Raw genomic sequence first — 15,139 nt, forward strand, 5'->3', positions numbered from 1 at the left:
TTGCGCGGTGACGTCACTCGCGGAGCGATCTTATTCGCGACGCAATGACGTAAAATTTGTAAACATTGAAAGTGACGTCATTTGCAAATGCGATGACGTCGGGGTCAAGGAGGCTGAGTGGGTGGGGATGGTCACGGTTTTGGCGCCATTTCTGCAAACGTGAATTCTCCCGCGCTGCGGCGGCGCGAGTTGTGATCGTAATGACCGAGTGGCCGAGCGATCCAGTGACCCAGTGACCTCGGTTCATTAGCGAGTGCTGCGACTACCATCGCGTGCGGCTCGCTGCACAGCGAATGTGAGTCCTGTACAACCCCGCCGCATCGACCGTGAGCAGCACGCAAACACATCTCTGTTGTTGGATGCGGCTGTGTATTCTTTGTGCATGCGTTAGCAGTGTGTGTTAGTGTCCGCTAATGCTTGTCGTTAACGCGCCCCAGTGTGATGAATGAGCTGGGATTTGTCCTCTCGCGGTGACGGCAGAGAGCGGTTGTCGGCTTCGAGACGAGCGCGGTTCTTAGATGTTGGGAGCGATCGCTCCACTATGCACGACAACCACCGCGATCCACCTTGTGGACTGTACAAGTGCGATATTTGACGTGTATCGGTCCTTGCCAATTTCATCGGCATTGGTTTAAACGAGCCTCACTGCTGAATGTCAAAACGCCGATCATGGATTGTGCGTGTAAAGTGTTTTACCAATGCTGCTCAAAAGTGTGCTTCCAGAAGGCTTTGCTGGCCGATGGGATGTGTAAAACGTGCATTTATGTTTTTGTGTCAAGACAAATGGGAACGTATTGTCAACGTATTTATACAGCAACTTGTATGAATGCTAAATTATGCAGCCGTATGTATTGTAAGTACATGCACATGTGTTTATGAGCATGTGAGAGGCCATTGAGACAAGTCTATTGGAGCAAAAAAAACACCAATAGCAGCATGCAGCTGTTGCACAGTCGACACTGCAACTGCAGAGTCTAACTTTTAAAGTTACGTGGCTGTCGGTCTCGGTGATTTCATGCTTAAGTCAGCATTAAGGTGGTCCTCATCGGTAGACATTACACGTTCTTATGGCGGGGGTGAGTGTCCATAGGACAGCCACAAAATGGTACTCGTTGTATTTACAACAGAGGGATATTGGGCAGAATCAACCCCAGCCAGGATTCGAACTCACAACCTTCAGATTGCGAGTCGCTCACAAACACTTATTAATATTAACCAGATATCCCAATACAGGGCCTCCTATGGAGAGCTGTCTGACTCGGTGAGACTTGTATGCATCAATTGCCCGATGATGCTGGATGTAATTACCAGCGAAACGTCGTACTCAAACTGTAAATGTTGTGGATTCACTCTTCAACACAACGGTGGGCTAAAGTAGTGAATTATTTGTCTTTTGTCAACGTGACACTTTTTTTGCTGATTGGCCGTGTCGGGTGGTGGAGGGTTACGACACATTTATAAATAACGCGATCTAACACAAAAACCTTTATTATGAATAATATTGGTCGCGAAAGCCTACGTGTTAAACTGTATTACATAATTATTATTATTAGAATTATGATATACTGCTTTGGTTTACTGTAGTGTTTAATATTGTTGTACCTGTTGAGAATCTTACATGAGTGTTTGCTGTGCTGACCCAGGGTGATCCAGGACATCATGGTGGGTGCTTTGGCTATGGAGTCAGTGGTTGAAGACTATGGACATCAGGTAGAGGCGACCGTGTGGTGGTGTAGCATGGCTTATCTTTGTGTAGTTATCGTTGTGGCAGAGCTGAAAGAGGTGCTTTCTACAGAACTGATCAACTATCCATGTTAGACCTGCAGTTATGCATCGGTTCATCAACTAAAAATGAAACTTACAGTACGTGTGTAATGACAGGGTGCCATCTGTTGGCCAGGAGGGATAATCACGGGTATGGGTGCGTTATTTCATAGCCAACTATAAGGGGGCGTAACTGGGCTAAAGGTTAAAGGCGGGTTCAGTCGGGAAGCTCCGTGGAACCTGCTCGAAGGTTCTAGAAGGGGGCGTGGCCAGAGGCGGGGCCTGGCCATGCCGAGGAGTATATAAGGGGGACGGGACCAGAGGTTCGGGGCTGTCGTGGGGTCCTGGTCCTGGCTGCCGTCGCTGTCTTCGCCGTCATCTCTTCTTCATCGTCCGGCCGCATGGCCGATCCGCTGTACGGCTCCTATCGTTGTCATCGCTATATTAGTCATCCAGCAATATAGTTCGCCCTATGTATATATATGATCCTTATGGTGGTACCCCGGGGTACCAAATTATACAAAATGGCCGAGGCAATTAAATATTTTATTTCTGGGACACGATTTTGCCAGGGGTGTACTTAACTCCACAACTGGGGTACCAATAAATCCGAAATCGGTGCTACTCCGCGATGTCGAAACGCCAAACAGCATAAAAAATTCGTTATCGAAAAATTCAACTTTGAAGAGTGCATCGTGTACAGCTCGTCAAGATGAGTCAATTGCCGCATCGCCGACCATCAGATTAAAAATTACTGAATCACGGACATTAAGCGAGAGCCGGGGTACTTTTTTACCCCGGGTTTCCGCCATATGGTTCACTTGTCGCTCAGTAATTGTCGTGTCTGGAAGTTGCTCATTACACGTGCATAAAATTGTGCAGCGTAGGAATATGTTCTCCATCCATATATACGTTTTCCTATTCTTTGGGTCTTTCGGTTAAGTCAGGTAGATAAAACAATAAAATAATAAAAATAAAGTGAATAAAAAAGAAAAAATATCACGACGTTTTGATCGCAACACAAGCAATCGTCTTCTCCTGATGACGATCTCCTGATGACGATTGCTTGTGTTGCGATCAAAACGTCGTGATATTTTATTATTATTTTGTATTAACTTTATTTTTATAATTTTATTGTTCTATCTACGTGACTTTACCGAAAGACCAAAATAATATTAATTCCTGCAGTCACGAAAGCTTTAAGTCAAGGTTTCATATATACGTTGTATGTAATTAGTTCACATGAATGCTGCATTATGGGGAGGGGCTACATTTGCCGCAGTGGCATTAAAATTTGATTACTGAATCAAATCGTGACAATTCATTGAATTCCAAGGTGCTGCATCACTGTTTGCCCAATGTGCAACATAGTGTGAATGGTTGGATGGGAATGTCAGTGAAGGGGGATAAGTTGAGGGGGATGCAGTCGACAAGGGAGAATAATCCAGTTTAACCACAGGCTCCAAAACCCAGGTTCGAACCCAGAATCTCAATGGTGCCTGCATGGTGCTTTGACCATGGCCATTATCAGTTGCCTAGTGTCTGCGAGTGAGTTGAGTGATTTTATTCTTTCCCTGATGTGTGAAGCGAGCACAGCAAGAGTGTAAGAAGAGCCGGAGTGACTCGGACGACAGAGTCGTGCGTCCCCGCGCCATCACCAGTTACTTCACTCCCCTGCGGCGCCAGCAGGACGATGCGGCAGAGGCGGGGGTGACATCTGTGCCGCGTCCCGCCGATCTGCTCGGATACTTCCCCAGGGTGGAGAGGGCTCCCTCTGCAGAGGGGAAGAGCGGCAGGGCCGATGGCAAGAAGGTCACACACGCTGTGATGAAGAATCGAGGTAAATTTGAGCACCTGTACAGTCATATTAATGACCATAATCATCCTTGATCAATCCGCTGCTGGATGAAGGTCTTCCCATGCCAATTTCATTGTGTATATAAGTGAACTGCATTTTGTAGTTGATTGATGATTGAATAGTCACATGACAACATCACTATAGTAGTTTATCTGAGTATTTAACTGTTATTTTGTTCAATAGTAACAGCTAAACTAAGATCAAGCAGATATTGTAACTTTATATGTAATTGTTTGGACATGTCTAGATGAAAGTAGGAGGAAGAAAGATGATGTGGAAGAATCGGCGAAGGAGAAACGTCAAAGTGAGGGCGGTCGTGCAAGATTGTCCAGGAGAAAAGCTGCGGCTTTGGCCAGCAATGGCGGTTCTAGCTCCACAAACAAACATGTGAGAAACAGCCCGAAGTTGGACATCCTGCTCCTCTCCGACAGCTCAAGTCAGGACACCGTCTTGAAACCGATTGAGTTTGGCGTCGACTCGGCCCTAGTAGAAATGGCCGAGTCGGTGGAAGTGAAGCATTGCTCAGTGGACACCAAAGCCGTCGATTCCTCCGCTCGACGAACCGAATCGGTTGAGGAAGACAGCAGCGGTGCAGCCGACAGGAGCACGCTCAACACCTCGCTGGAGGTAAATGTGACTTCTCTGTCTAGCGAGCAGGAGGAACTAATGACCATCTCCTACGAAGACTTTATCATTAGCTGCCAACAATCTGAAGACGGGATTGGGAATGCACCCGATGCGGAAGCTGCTGGTCTTTGTTCATTGTTGGGTGAGGGCTCCGGTGCCGAGTTGAGCGCCATTGCTGGTGAGGCCGTGCCGGATGTACGGACACCGTCCCCTGCCACGCGAGGTGCGTCGCCCAGACTGGTCACGGTGAGCGTGGAGGTGCACTCCTCTCCCGAGCGCGAGGCACTCGCCACCCCTAGGGAAAGCCCAGCAAAGCAGAAGAGGGTAGCAAATATATTCAACCTGAGCAAGAAGAAGCAGCCCAGCACAGATCTGGTGAGCAGGCCCACGGCTTCGGGAAGAAGCGATCTGTCTAGTAGACAAAGTAAAGCTCTCAAAGGTAATGTCACGGCATCGGGGACACAACGTTTTCCAAACAAACTCGCAGATGATCCGGAATTGAAATGTGTTGCATCTCCTGCCCCGACCGGAGCAGCCGCACATGACGCGGTGATGCAGGAATGCCGACACTCAAACGTCGCGGTACTGGTGGACGACGAGCTGCTGGAGTTGGATGCCAACGGCTTTCCAGTCGTGCCGGCCTGCAGCAAGGCCGAGCGGCGCGAGTTCATGGCAGCATTTACCAAATCCAGGAGCGACACGCTCAAGAGCCGTGGCACCCAGCACAAGAGTGTCACGTCGCCGAGAGAGAGACTGCAGGACGAGCAGGTTTCCCCGGCAAGCGATGATGATGCGGAGAGTGGGCATCCATCGAAGTGCGTGGATGAAGCTGTACGGAGGTTGACAAAGAAGCGAGGGCGGAGAGGTGGCGGCCAGATCCCCGAGTCCGAAGAGGCGGCAACTTTGCCCGCTAAGCAGGATGAGGCATCAAAACCGGCAACAAACACTGGGAGAAGCATAGTAATGTCACCCACGCAGCAGGAGGCGCTATCGGGCCGAGGCGCTCGCGAGAAGGGGAAAGCAAAGGCCCAGAGAGCGGTGTCAGCTGGTGGAGATGCTGTAAAAGTGGATGAGCAGGAAGTAGAGACGGACGACAAGTCAAGTGCGGTGATCATGGGACGTAAACCCAGGAAACGGAATGAGACTTTAGCAAGTGTTCACGGCGCAGATGTAAAGGAACGGCAGCGTTTACCCACACGGACCAGGCGGTCAGTTACATGGAGCGAAGCTGAAAGCAGAGATGCCGACGTGAACAAGAAACCCGCAGATTCGGCGGAACTGCTAGCCAAGTCGCCGGTGATTCGTCCGAGGAGGAAATGCGCGTACGCTTTGCCGGCGAGTGTTGAAGACGCAGCTTCGCCAAAAATGCTTCGAAAGAGCCAGGGCAGGCGGCTGAACTTTGATGGTGAAGCCGGTGAGGTGGGAACAGGACGGAGAGATGCTTCTGCATTGAGTGTCTACCGCTCCGAACTGCTGTCTGCCTACGGCCCCTTTAGGTAAGCGGTATAATCCCCATTTATTTTTGGATTTTGTTGATAAAGTGCTTAGAAACAAATAATCCGGTCAAGGATTTGCTTGCTATATATCTTACATGTGTGGTTACCGAAATAGCACAATCGCTCTCTCTATCTAATAATATTAACATTGACAACTTTCAAACGAGTAATTATTTACCCTTCCTCAACGGTATGACGAATTGTCACGATTTGCTCATAAAGAATGTTATTTATATCGTTGTGACCAATCCTTCTGCATGTGTTTATTGTTTGTTCTTTATTGACGATCCCTGGCGTCTGACCCACACAGGTTAAAGCTGACGAGGGTTGTATCTGAAAACGTGGAGATTGGCTCCTCCGATGAAGAACTGTTCACCCCCTGCAGCTCTAAGGTCTGTTTCTTTCAGCTAAAGATCTAGCATTCACCAACATACATCATGCCCAGCGCTGTTGAGGTCATCACACCTCACCATCTCTTCCATCTGCTACATCATCCAGCTGTTGCGCATTCAACACACGCCCTCCAATATGTGCACATAAGTCTCCCACTATCGGGTTCTCTTGGTCCTTAACCTTGGGGTGCCACTCCAATGCTTGACTTGGTGACCTGCCCCCCTCCCTCCTGTACGAGTGTCCCACGCATCACAAACCTCCTCTTCCTGATTGTATCTGCAGCATTTTCTTGCAACATATTCAGAATTTTCAAGTTTATTGCCCCACTCTGCTACCCCCAACATTGCTTCTGTTTGTGTAATGCCATTCCACTGCTACAGCTGAAGAAGAAATCTAAGAAGCGAATCGACAAAGTTGGAGAGGAGGAGGAAAAGAAGCCGGAGACACGGGCAACTCTGCGGCGCTCGTGCAGGCAGAAGGTGCTTGATGATTGCTCTTTGGGGAGAGTGATCGGGCTCTCGCTCGCATCCCTTGCTCCTATACCAGGAGCTTCCACAATGCAAATTGTCTAACTCACAGTAACATTCATCCAACTTCATTGCCAGCTGCCAGATGACAACTGACAGATTAAGAAAAAACGTTTGAATGGTATCCACCTTGAGCTTGATGATGTAATTGGTGATTTTTTTTTTCTAACCGGCTGCCGTGTAGTATTCAAATATATTAAAACTTTACCCATCGCGGGTTTTTGTGGCTTTTCCCCATCATGGATTTGTACATTCGAGCCAAATTTATAAAGGTACTAGCGGTAAGTACCCGGCGTTGCCCGAGTAAAAAATATATTTCAAAACTTCTATTAAAAACCTAACATATACATACACAGATACTAAAGTATTGTGAAAGCCCGGTGGGCCGTTTGTCCATTTCTCCACCAACAAAATTATAAGAGGCTTGCACAAGTCCTAAAAGTTATAGAACGTGTGGGGTAAATAGTTGATGTAAAAGGTTTCCGGAAATTGTCGACCCCCCCCTCAAAAATTATCTTTACCCTCACGTAGGTATATATACCTACACACCCTACATACAACAGAGTAAGTAGTGTCTCTTGCTTCTGTAGTTGTATCTACTGACTGTACAGTAATATCTACTGAGCCAGTCGTAGCTACTGACTGTTCAGTAGTATTTACTGACTGTAGTAACTACTGACCGAAGTAGTATCTACTGGCCCTACAGTAGTATCTACCGACTCTATAGTAGTAACAACTAACTCTATAGTAGTATCTGCTGACTCTATAGTAGTATCCACTGACTATAGTAGTAACTACTAACTCTATAACAGTATCTACTGACTGTATAGCAGTATCTACCAACTGGATAGCAGTATCTACTATCACTACAGCAGTGCATACTGACTGTGGTGGGACCTGCTTACACTATAGTAGTACATTCTGACTATCTCATATATGAAAGGGAATTTTGTGAATATGTGTCTGTTCGAAATGTTTAGCATACTTGCCGACATGCAACCAACTTATATTAACATGCACTCACTCACACAACCACTGACCCATTCACTCATCATACACTAATTCCCTCATCATACACTCACTCATCATACGCTGACTCACTCGCACATCATACACTCACTCACTACCACTGACTCACACATCATACACTGGGAGTGTCATGCTGCCAGCTATGGCTGCAAGTTTGGTCGTACATGTTATTTATATCGTTTATTGTTGAATGAGAATCACAGTTCCTATGATTACTGTTACATTGTTTTTGAAGCTTTGTTTTGGTGATTTAGAAAACATGGTTAATCTATCGTATGGTTGGTATTGTTTGACTTACATCACGCTGGGATTTGAGCACACAGCGTTGTAATACGTTGTTTTAAGATTTGCTGGTTTATCTAGGATGTTTCTCTTGCGCGTCGTCGCTTCAAGACAATTCTAAATTAATCTACAACCTTCGATTCCTTTGCGCAATTGAAAGAATCGATTCTTGGCACGCTCGGGTTTTATTTTAAATTAATGCGTTATCTTTTCATTTGTATGTTATGTTTTTAAGTTTTCAGACGTTTTAAAATATATTTTCCCGCTAGTAGCATTATATATCGACTCTATAGCACAAAGTACTCACCTGACAGATTGCCGTGAGGCCGAGTCCCCTGCAGAGCCTCCGGCCTTGCCTAGATTGCCCGGCCGGCCGAGGCTGTGTGCTGGGCCGCTAACCCCCCCCCCCCCCCCCCCCCCCGCGCTACAATAATCCTATTTAATCGCTATAATTTTAGTATCTACCGACCCTATAATAGTAAGTGCACACATTGGGGTGGAGGGGGAGAGAAGAGGACGTGACACTTTGATGAATTTACCTCAGCGTTGCGTCTAAATTTTTTGCATTTTGAACGCGAATGAGAAATGGCGTCCACCCTGCAGCGACGGCATGAGTGCGTTGCCAGGGGCAACTCGTGTCGGCGTTTCGCGCATGCGCAGCAGCAGCCAGGCGGCAAAAGTAAATAAATAAAGAGTAAATGCACTAAATCGTTAATTAAACCACTTTAAAGGTGACGGATGGCAAAATGGAATAGCCTATACCAAGCAGGGGGCTTGGGGCGTGCCGCCCGGCAACCTTTTTTTCTACGCGAACCCCGCGGTCCGAGAGCCAAATCCCCCGCAAGCGAGCGTACACAGACAGACGGACAGACAGACAGACAAAAAATGCCTTTTATAGGTTAGATACTTTACTGATCGCTCCTCTGTGGCTCGACCATTCGCAGTTGACCGTTGGATTTACATACAGTGTGCATCATAAAGAAGTACTGTACTTTAACTGTACTGCTTGCAATGATGCTGCAGAATAATACAGAATCAGAATATTTATTTATTCTGGAGAAATTCGGTGAGCTATAAAGCTCTTTTTCACAGGTGTCTAGTAGGGGCGGGTAAGAACTTTACAACAACAAACAATACAAAAAAGTGCAAAGTTTATGAAAAGTAAACAAATCACTTAAAAATATATAAATACAACTTTAAAACATGTATCTTACCAATAAAAAGCCCACTGAAGTATTAACTTTCTTTTCAGAATCAACCAGGCCACAAAATGATAGCTCAACAAAGTGGCCCATCAGATGGAAATTTGTCGCAGCTAAATCATCTCAATGCAGGTTTCTAAATGTGGAGGGAAAAACCGGAGGAGCCAGAGAAAAAATACACGCGACCACTGGGAGAGATGCAAAGTTCAAATATACAGCAGCAGGCGTCGGGGTCGGGATTGAGCCCACGACCTCCTGTATACCAGGCGAGGTAGTTTACATCTTACCACCCCGGTACAAAGCGCTGCAGGACTACGGAAAAGACCTTAAGTCAGATGGGAGAGCCAACATGTGGGATCGTGTGTTGATTGAACTCTTCATGGTGATGGTGTATTGTATCGTACAGTCTGTATTGATGCTGTTACAAACATGTGTCCGTGGACAGAGCTCGCCTTTTGTAGTGGAAGATGAAGAGGACGGTGGTGTTGGTCGTCGTGAAGCTCGCCGGAGGGTGGCTCCCAGGGGCCCAGGCCGGCGGAGCATCAACGACGTCCTGGGGAAAGTGGCGATAGTGAAGCCTGACAGGAGGTCTCACCACGCCATAGGTATCTGATTTCGGCAGAGGCAACAGTCACCCAGTGCATGGCGTAAAGATGTGTGGGATGCTACATTATAAAACTGAATTTCTCCCGAGGTTTGTCGCGATGCTCGAACATTATTTATTACGGCGCCTGTTTACCCAGGAAAGTTGGTGAATTACTGACTTTTTCGGGAGGATCCTGCGAATTGTTCGCAGTAGTGGTTGATGTTGCCATCTGTAATCACAATTGAGTAATTTGCAGATAATTTTCAGCATCGATATGTTTGCCCAATACCAGTTAGATTGTATATATTTTCAGCTATGGGAGGAAACTGAAAAACACAAAGGATACCAATACAGAACATCTAGAGAACATACAAACTCAAACAGATGGCACCCAAGTTGTGAATCGAAACCAGGCCCTTGTTCCTGTGAGGCACCACTGCGGGAACACTGCTGCCTTTAAATGTCGTATAAAGGTGATCAGCGTGCCGTCCTCCATATGTAACGCAGGCTGCTCGAGTTTAATGTGCGGTTGTATTGTCGTTATCAGTGCCTGTCCATAGTCAAACATGGGCCTGTGGGTCTGTCTCCTGTAGCTCAGGGAAATGCAGCGTCTATCGCCCCCTTTGGAAAAAAGTCGGCACGAGTCCAGCTCTCTCAAGGCGACGGGATCTGTGTCATGGTCGAGAGGAGGTGAGGCCTGCACCTGTATAGAAGCGTGTGTGAGTTAGAAGCCTCACAGTAAACACACCAGAGCCAAATTGTCTCTGTGGGCCCTTACATGACGAAAGAAAATGTATCTTCCACCACTACGACACAAAAAAAACAATGAGTTCAATTGATTCCTGCCCATACGAGAATTACGTATTGCTCAGCTCCTCTTTATGGCGCTGACCCACCATGGATATTCCACATAATGGGTGTCGGTCAATCCTGGTCGACCACAGTCGACTTCCTACGAGGTGGTACACAGGTTATCTACCCTGTACGGAGGATGGGCTGTGTTAACCCCCGACCAGGATTTGAACTCAACTTATGGGACGGGGGGCTCTCCAAACGCCAATTGCGTCGTGGGGGTTATTTGACCATACTTTTCCATCCTGGTCTGTGCGGACTGGGGAAGAATGTGCATGAGTCTCACTGCTTACTCATGTGCCGTTGCTGTTGTCGCCGAAGCTCCGAGTGCTCGGAGGAGTCGAGCGATGGAGAGGCTTCCCGCTCGCGGCGCGAATTCCTCAAGAGTGGCCTCCCCGACAGGCTGCTCCGCCAGCGGGCCCGTGAAGCCGCCACCCTGGATGCCTACGCCACGGCCTTCGAGGCCTTCCCGACCACCACTCACGTGCAGCAGAAGGAGCCTGGTGAGGCCCGGGTGCCGCATTACGATCCTCTGACCTGTGCCGCGATGCACCGCTCTCTGCTGCACCGCACTCAGTGCTGCACAGAGTACTGCACTGTGCTCTGCCATGCCGTGCTGTGACACTAACTCTGCCTTATCAGAAATGGATAAACCCGGATAAATTGTTTCCCTTTCGTCTATATCTAGCCCTGTTGCACTTTGCCATAAAATGTATGACAATGTGGCATTACTTGCCATCAGTTTCGTTTTATATGAATATTGTATGTGTGTGTATATATATTCGGAATGTCTTCTCGAAATGTGAATTAGTATTATGGGCTGTTGGAAAGAATATTTCATTGATATATAGTTATCATTTTGTACACTTTATTTCACACCAATGTAAAATATCCAAGTGACTGGTAAACAGATTCAGTTGGGCAAGAGTAACATAATTTAAAAATATATAATGATCAAAATCATACACATTTTTAGCATATGAAAAAAAAACAAATTTTAATCACCAGTGACCTCGTTACTTGCTTTGTTTGGATACAGACTGTGAACTCTGGTCCTTGCCGTTCCCCACGTCCACCCTGTTGCGCACCCTGGCTGGGCATGCCGAGACTCCCACCGTGCATGCTGGGATGCTGGTAGGGCGGCTGCCCGCCCTGAGGCTGGGGCTCTTTACATGGGCCAAGCGGTTGGCGGCACGAGACCTTGTGCGCCACGAGGTGTGTACCCTCACTAACATAAAACAGAACTCATTCTTGAATGGAAGCGCAACCTCAGATTGTGACAGGAAAAGGAATTTCAGAGGTGGTGAGTGATTGGTGTACAATGTACATGGTATGTTTGTCCCGCTGTATCCCCGTGGGCTCAGTCCGGCACGCGGTCACCCCTGGCCACCGCGGCACGGCAGGCGTTGCTGGCCGACGTGAAAGCGGCGCACCCGAAATTCCCAGCGCGGAGGTTCCTTGCCCAGATGCAGATGCGCCACACCACCGCCACCTCTACCAATAGCGGTTGGTCAAGTTGTGTTATGCTCGTACACCCATACGCCACTCGGCACAGATGTAAACTTGCAAACACATCTCAGAATTTGAAAATAATGACTACATTGCATCATACCTCCACTCCGCTGTTTTTTGCATTGCCTTGAGATGCAGTTGTATTTAAACATTATATTGTAATCTGTATTGTACTATCCATCTAATTGAAGATGGGGGCACTGTCGGTGCTACCAAGGAGCTGGCGATAGTGGTGACGGGCGGCTCCATGCAGCGCAAGCGCAAAGCAGATGGTGGCTCCGGTGCCGGGGCACAGAGACCCAAGAAGTGCCGGGGTGATGCGGACCCACAGGTGCCACCCAAGATTCCCTTGGCTTTGAACACTCGCTGCTGTGGGTCGGCTCGGACAGGTTCTCCTGCCAGACGAGGCGGCCGCAGTGTTGCCGGCTCGAGCGAGTGTGCGACGGTGCTCATCTCCGCTCCAAGGCTTATGGAAATTACACACTCCTGTGGAACGGGACAGTCCACGCTTAGAGTGACCACTGCTGATTTAACCAGCCCAAGAGGGATTGTGTTGAGTCCACCCTCATTCATATTTTTGACCCAATTATGAGTTGAGTACTCTGGCACAGTGACACCCATCTGGTTTAGCTTCTTGACCTACTCTATATATGTATAAACACATGTACCTATATATACGTTTTCCTGTTTTGGTACAAGACAGCATTATTGATGACGGGGGTGTGGTGTTTTCTATGTGTTTATACACAGCTGCCAGTGCCAACTCTTTAAACGTTGCTTTGTGTGTGAAGACGCACGCCGATGAACAGGAGGTGGTTGTCATCAATGATGATGGCAAAGGTGAGCCCCCTGCGGCGGCGAAGGAGGGCAGCAGTTTGAGGAGACGGAGAGGTCGTGCCTCCGGCACAGCTCTGTTGCAGGAGGAGGGCAGGACGGATTGTGGGAAGTCACTACGAGAGGCTGCTCAAGCCTCTGAAGATCTTCTCGGTAACGATGTTACTACGACTTTTTTAAATGTTTTTTTATGTTTCTGTTTTGGCTGCTTGCTAAACAGGTAGGCACGTAACAATTCACCTCCCACACTGCGATTTGTCAGTTGATTCTTGGTTACAATTTGATTGAAAAATTGGTTGTTTATTAACATTGCGATGAATGTAGCAATTAGTAGCTGCAGGGCACACATGAACCCTTTACTTACAACTTATACAAATAGAATAATTCTCACACGGTTCAAGTATTTATCGTGAGCGTGACAGGGTAGTTGATCAGTAGCATGCAAATGAACATATTGACGGTACACCGTTGGTGCGTGGTATAATAAAATACAATTTTTCGCAATAATTATTTATATTCCTGCGATTTTGCAACCCCAGTCAGAAAATCTTGCGAAGTGCTGCGTCAATATCAGTTCTCGTGATGTCGGAGCAGTTGAAGATGAAGGTTATAAGTGGCTGAACACAAAGCTTCACAGTCTTTTGGCTGCTCCGTGTTTCAAAGGAAAATTTGTCTCATGCCCTAGACTTGGTCGGACGGTTCCTTGATTAATTTTCGCAATCATTTCTTTGCGGACGGTGGCATCAAAAGATGATGACTCGTGCCAGACGTTCGAATGGGAAAGCAGCCCCTGAATCTATGGGGACTTCTGATTGAGAGTCTACAGCTCACTCAAGGGCAACAACGACATCGTCAGACTATTTTATGAGGGCGGGTGTGTTATGTTGCGCTGGTGTACCGTTAATATATCCATATGTTCCCCTTGAGGTTTGTGAGTAAGCCAGTCGATGGCTTCAGAAGTAGCGTGGTGAAAATCTATAGACTTACATGGAGACCCATTAGAGATCCACAGACTCGCACAGACACACCTGGTGAATATCTGATGAGGAAATGATTGATGCGGGCAGTGGCGTTGCTATGTGGGTCGTGGTTTGAGAGCGATGACCGCAGTCGCACTGTGGGCTACTCTTTAATCGTACATCTCCGTTAGGGATAGCCGCATCTGCCGTATGATGTTCTGATGGGAATCATTGTTTGCTGGGGAAGTTGAAACCAGGAGGTTATTCTGTGGGCTTGGCAGCTAAGTGCTCGTTAGGCACATTAGTGTTGTACAAGAGCAATCGTCGCTTTGTTTCCTGCCTACTGCTGCGTACCTGGAAATGCTGTCTCGGTAGGCTCTCGCATGATGAAGGCAACACGCTTGATCTTCACAGGTGAGGTGTGTGACGATCTGCTGTGGACAGAGAAATATCAGCCACGCAGCAAGGATGAGATTATCGGCAACTCGGCAGCTGTGCGCAAGCTTCACGGGTAATGCAACCATCCATACCGGCACTGCCCACCTCTCACATCGCAAGCAGTGCGGAATAACGTTTTGAATGGCTAAGACCCAACGCTACATTCCTAAAGTGCAAAGGTTTTGCTTCATCATGTTTAAATTATTGTTACTATTTTTTCCTAAATTTTATCCCATTTGTGCAATAGGCATTGTGTAATAAAGCAAACAATGCAATTGGATCTCTTACAGAGCAGTGCAAACATTCGTGTTAGAGAATGAACCATGGAAGCGGATATCACAGAACTGCTTCCGAGATCCTTTCGAATGACCTCTGGTCCACATAGCTGGCTAGCACTTTCCCACCACTCTTCGAAACAGTGAAAAATTTTTTCTTAAATTCTCAAAGCTGGAATATAGCCAATTTAAGTGCAAACCAAATGTAATTTGATGGGTTTTTTTGTACATTCATTGGTGACTAGGTTGACAGAATCCAATTGCTACATTTGAGAACCAAATTAAATCATCACCTAACTAAGCAGACAATGTCTCCTTCACAAATGGGTCTCTTCATGTAAAAAATATAAGTTTTTTGTACACAAACCATCAGATGCACAGCCTTCTGGGAGTGCCTACTTTGAGCAGCATTTAATTTAGACTCGCAGACTCTGGACCATCTCAACCTCCAGTGTCTCATCAGCACAGCCAGTTATGCTTAAATGAATGCTGGTTCACTGCCGAT

The 15,139-nt window shown here is 47.2% G+C and overlaps 1 protein-coding gene across 2 annotated transcripts in view; it reads left to right on the top strand.

Annotated features, from left to right (window-relative positions):
* Window positions 1-82: 82 nt before the first annotated feature.
* Window positions 83-15,139, top strand: part of ATAD5 (ATPase family AAA domain containing 5) — a 33,106-nt gene continuing 18,049 nt past the window's right edge. The window contains exons 1-14 of one of the 2 annotated variants that reach the window (XM_032967353.2): window positions 83-326; window positions 1,644-1,710; window positions 3,352-3,604; window positions 3,870-5,745; window positions 6,056-6,137; window positions 6,519-6,617; window positions 9,624-9,783; window positions 10,358-10,454; window positions 10,938-11,119; window positions 11,656-11,831; window positions 11,981-12,122; window positions 12,320-12,459; window positions 12,920-13,115; window positions 14,336-14,432. In XM_032967353.2, the coding sequence (XP_032823244.2) occupies window positions 1,660-1,710; window positions 3,352-3,604; window positions 3,870-5,745; window positions 6,056-6,137; window positions 6,519-6,617; window positions 9,624-9,783; window positions 10,358-10,454; window positions 10,938-11,119; window positions 11,656-11,831; window positions 11,981-12,122; window positions 12,320-12,459; window positions 12,920-13,115; window positions 14,336-14,432 (3,551 nt within the window). In that variant the 5' untranslated portion in view covers window positions 83-326; window positions 1,644-1,659. The remainder of the gene's footprint in view (window positions 327-1,643; window positions 1,711-3,351; window positions 3,605-3,869; window positions 5,746-6,055; window positions 6,138-6,518; window positions 6,618-9,623; window positions 9,784-10,357; window positions 10,455-10,937; window positions 11,120-11,655; window positions 11,832-11,980; window positions 12,123-12,319; window positions 12,460-12,919; window positions 13,116-14,335; window positions 14,433-15,139) is intronic. The other variant, XM_032967352.2, reaches the window with a different exon arrangement.

This window comes from Petromyzon marinus, chromosome 37, assembly GCF_048934315.1.
Source record: "Petromyzon marinus isolate PM22_M1 ecotype Great Lakes invasive population chromosome 37, UKy_Petmar_22M1.pri1.0, whole genome shotgun sequence".
Lineage (NCBI taxonomy): Eukaryota > Metazoa > Chordata > Hyperoartia > Petromyzontiformes > Petromyzontidae > Petromyzon > Petromyzon marinus.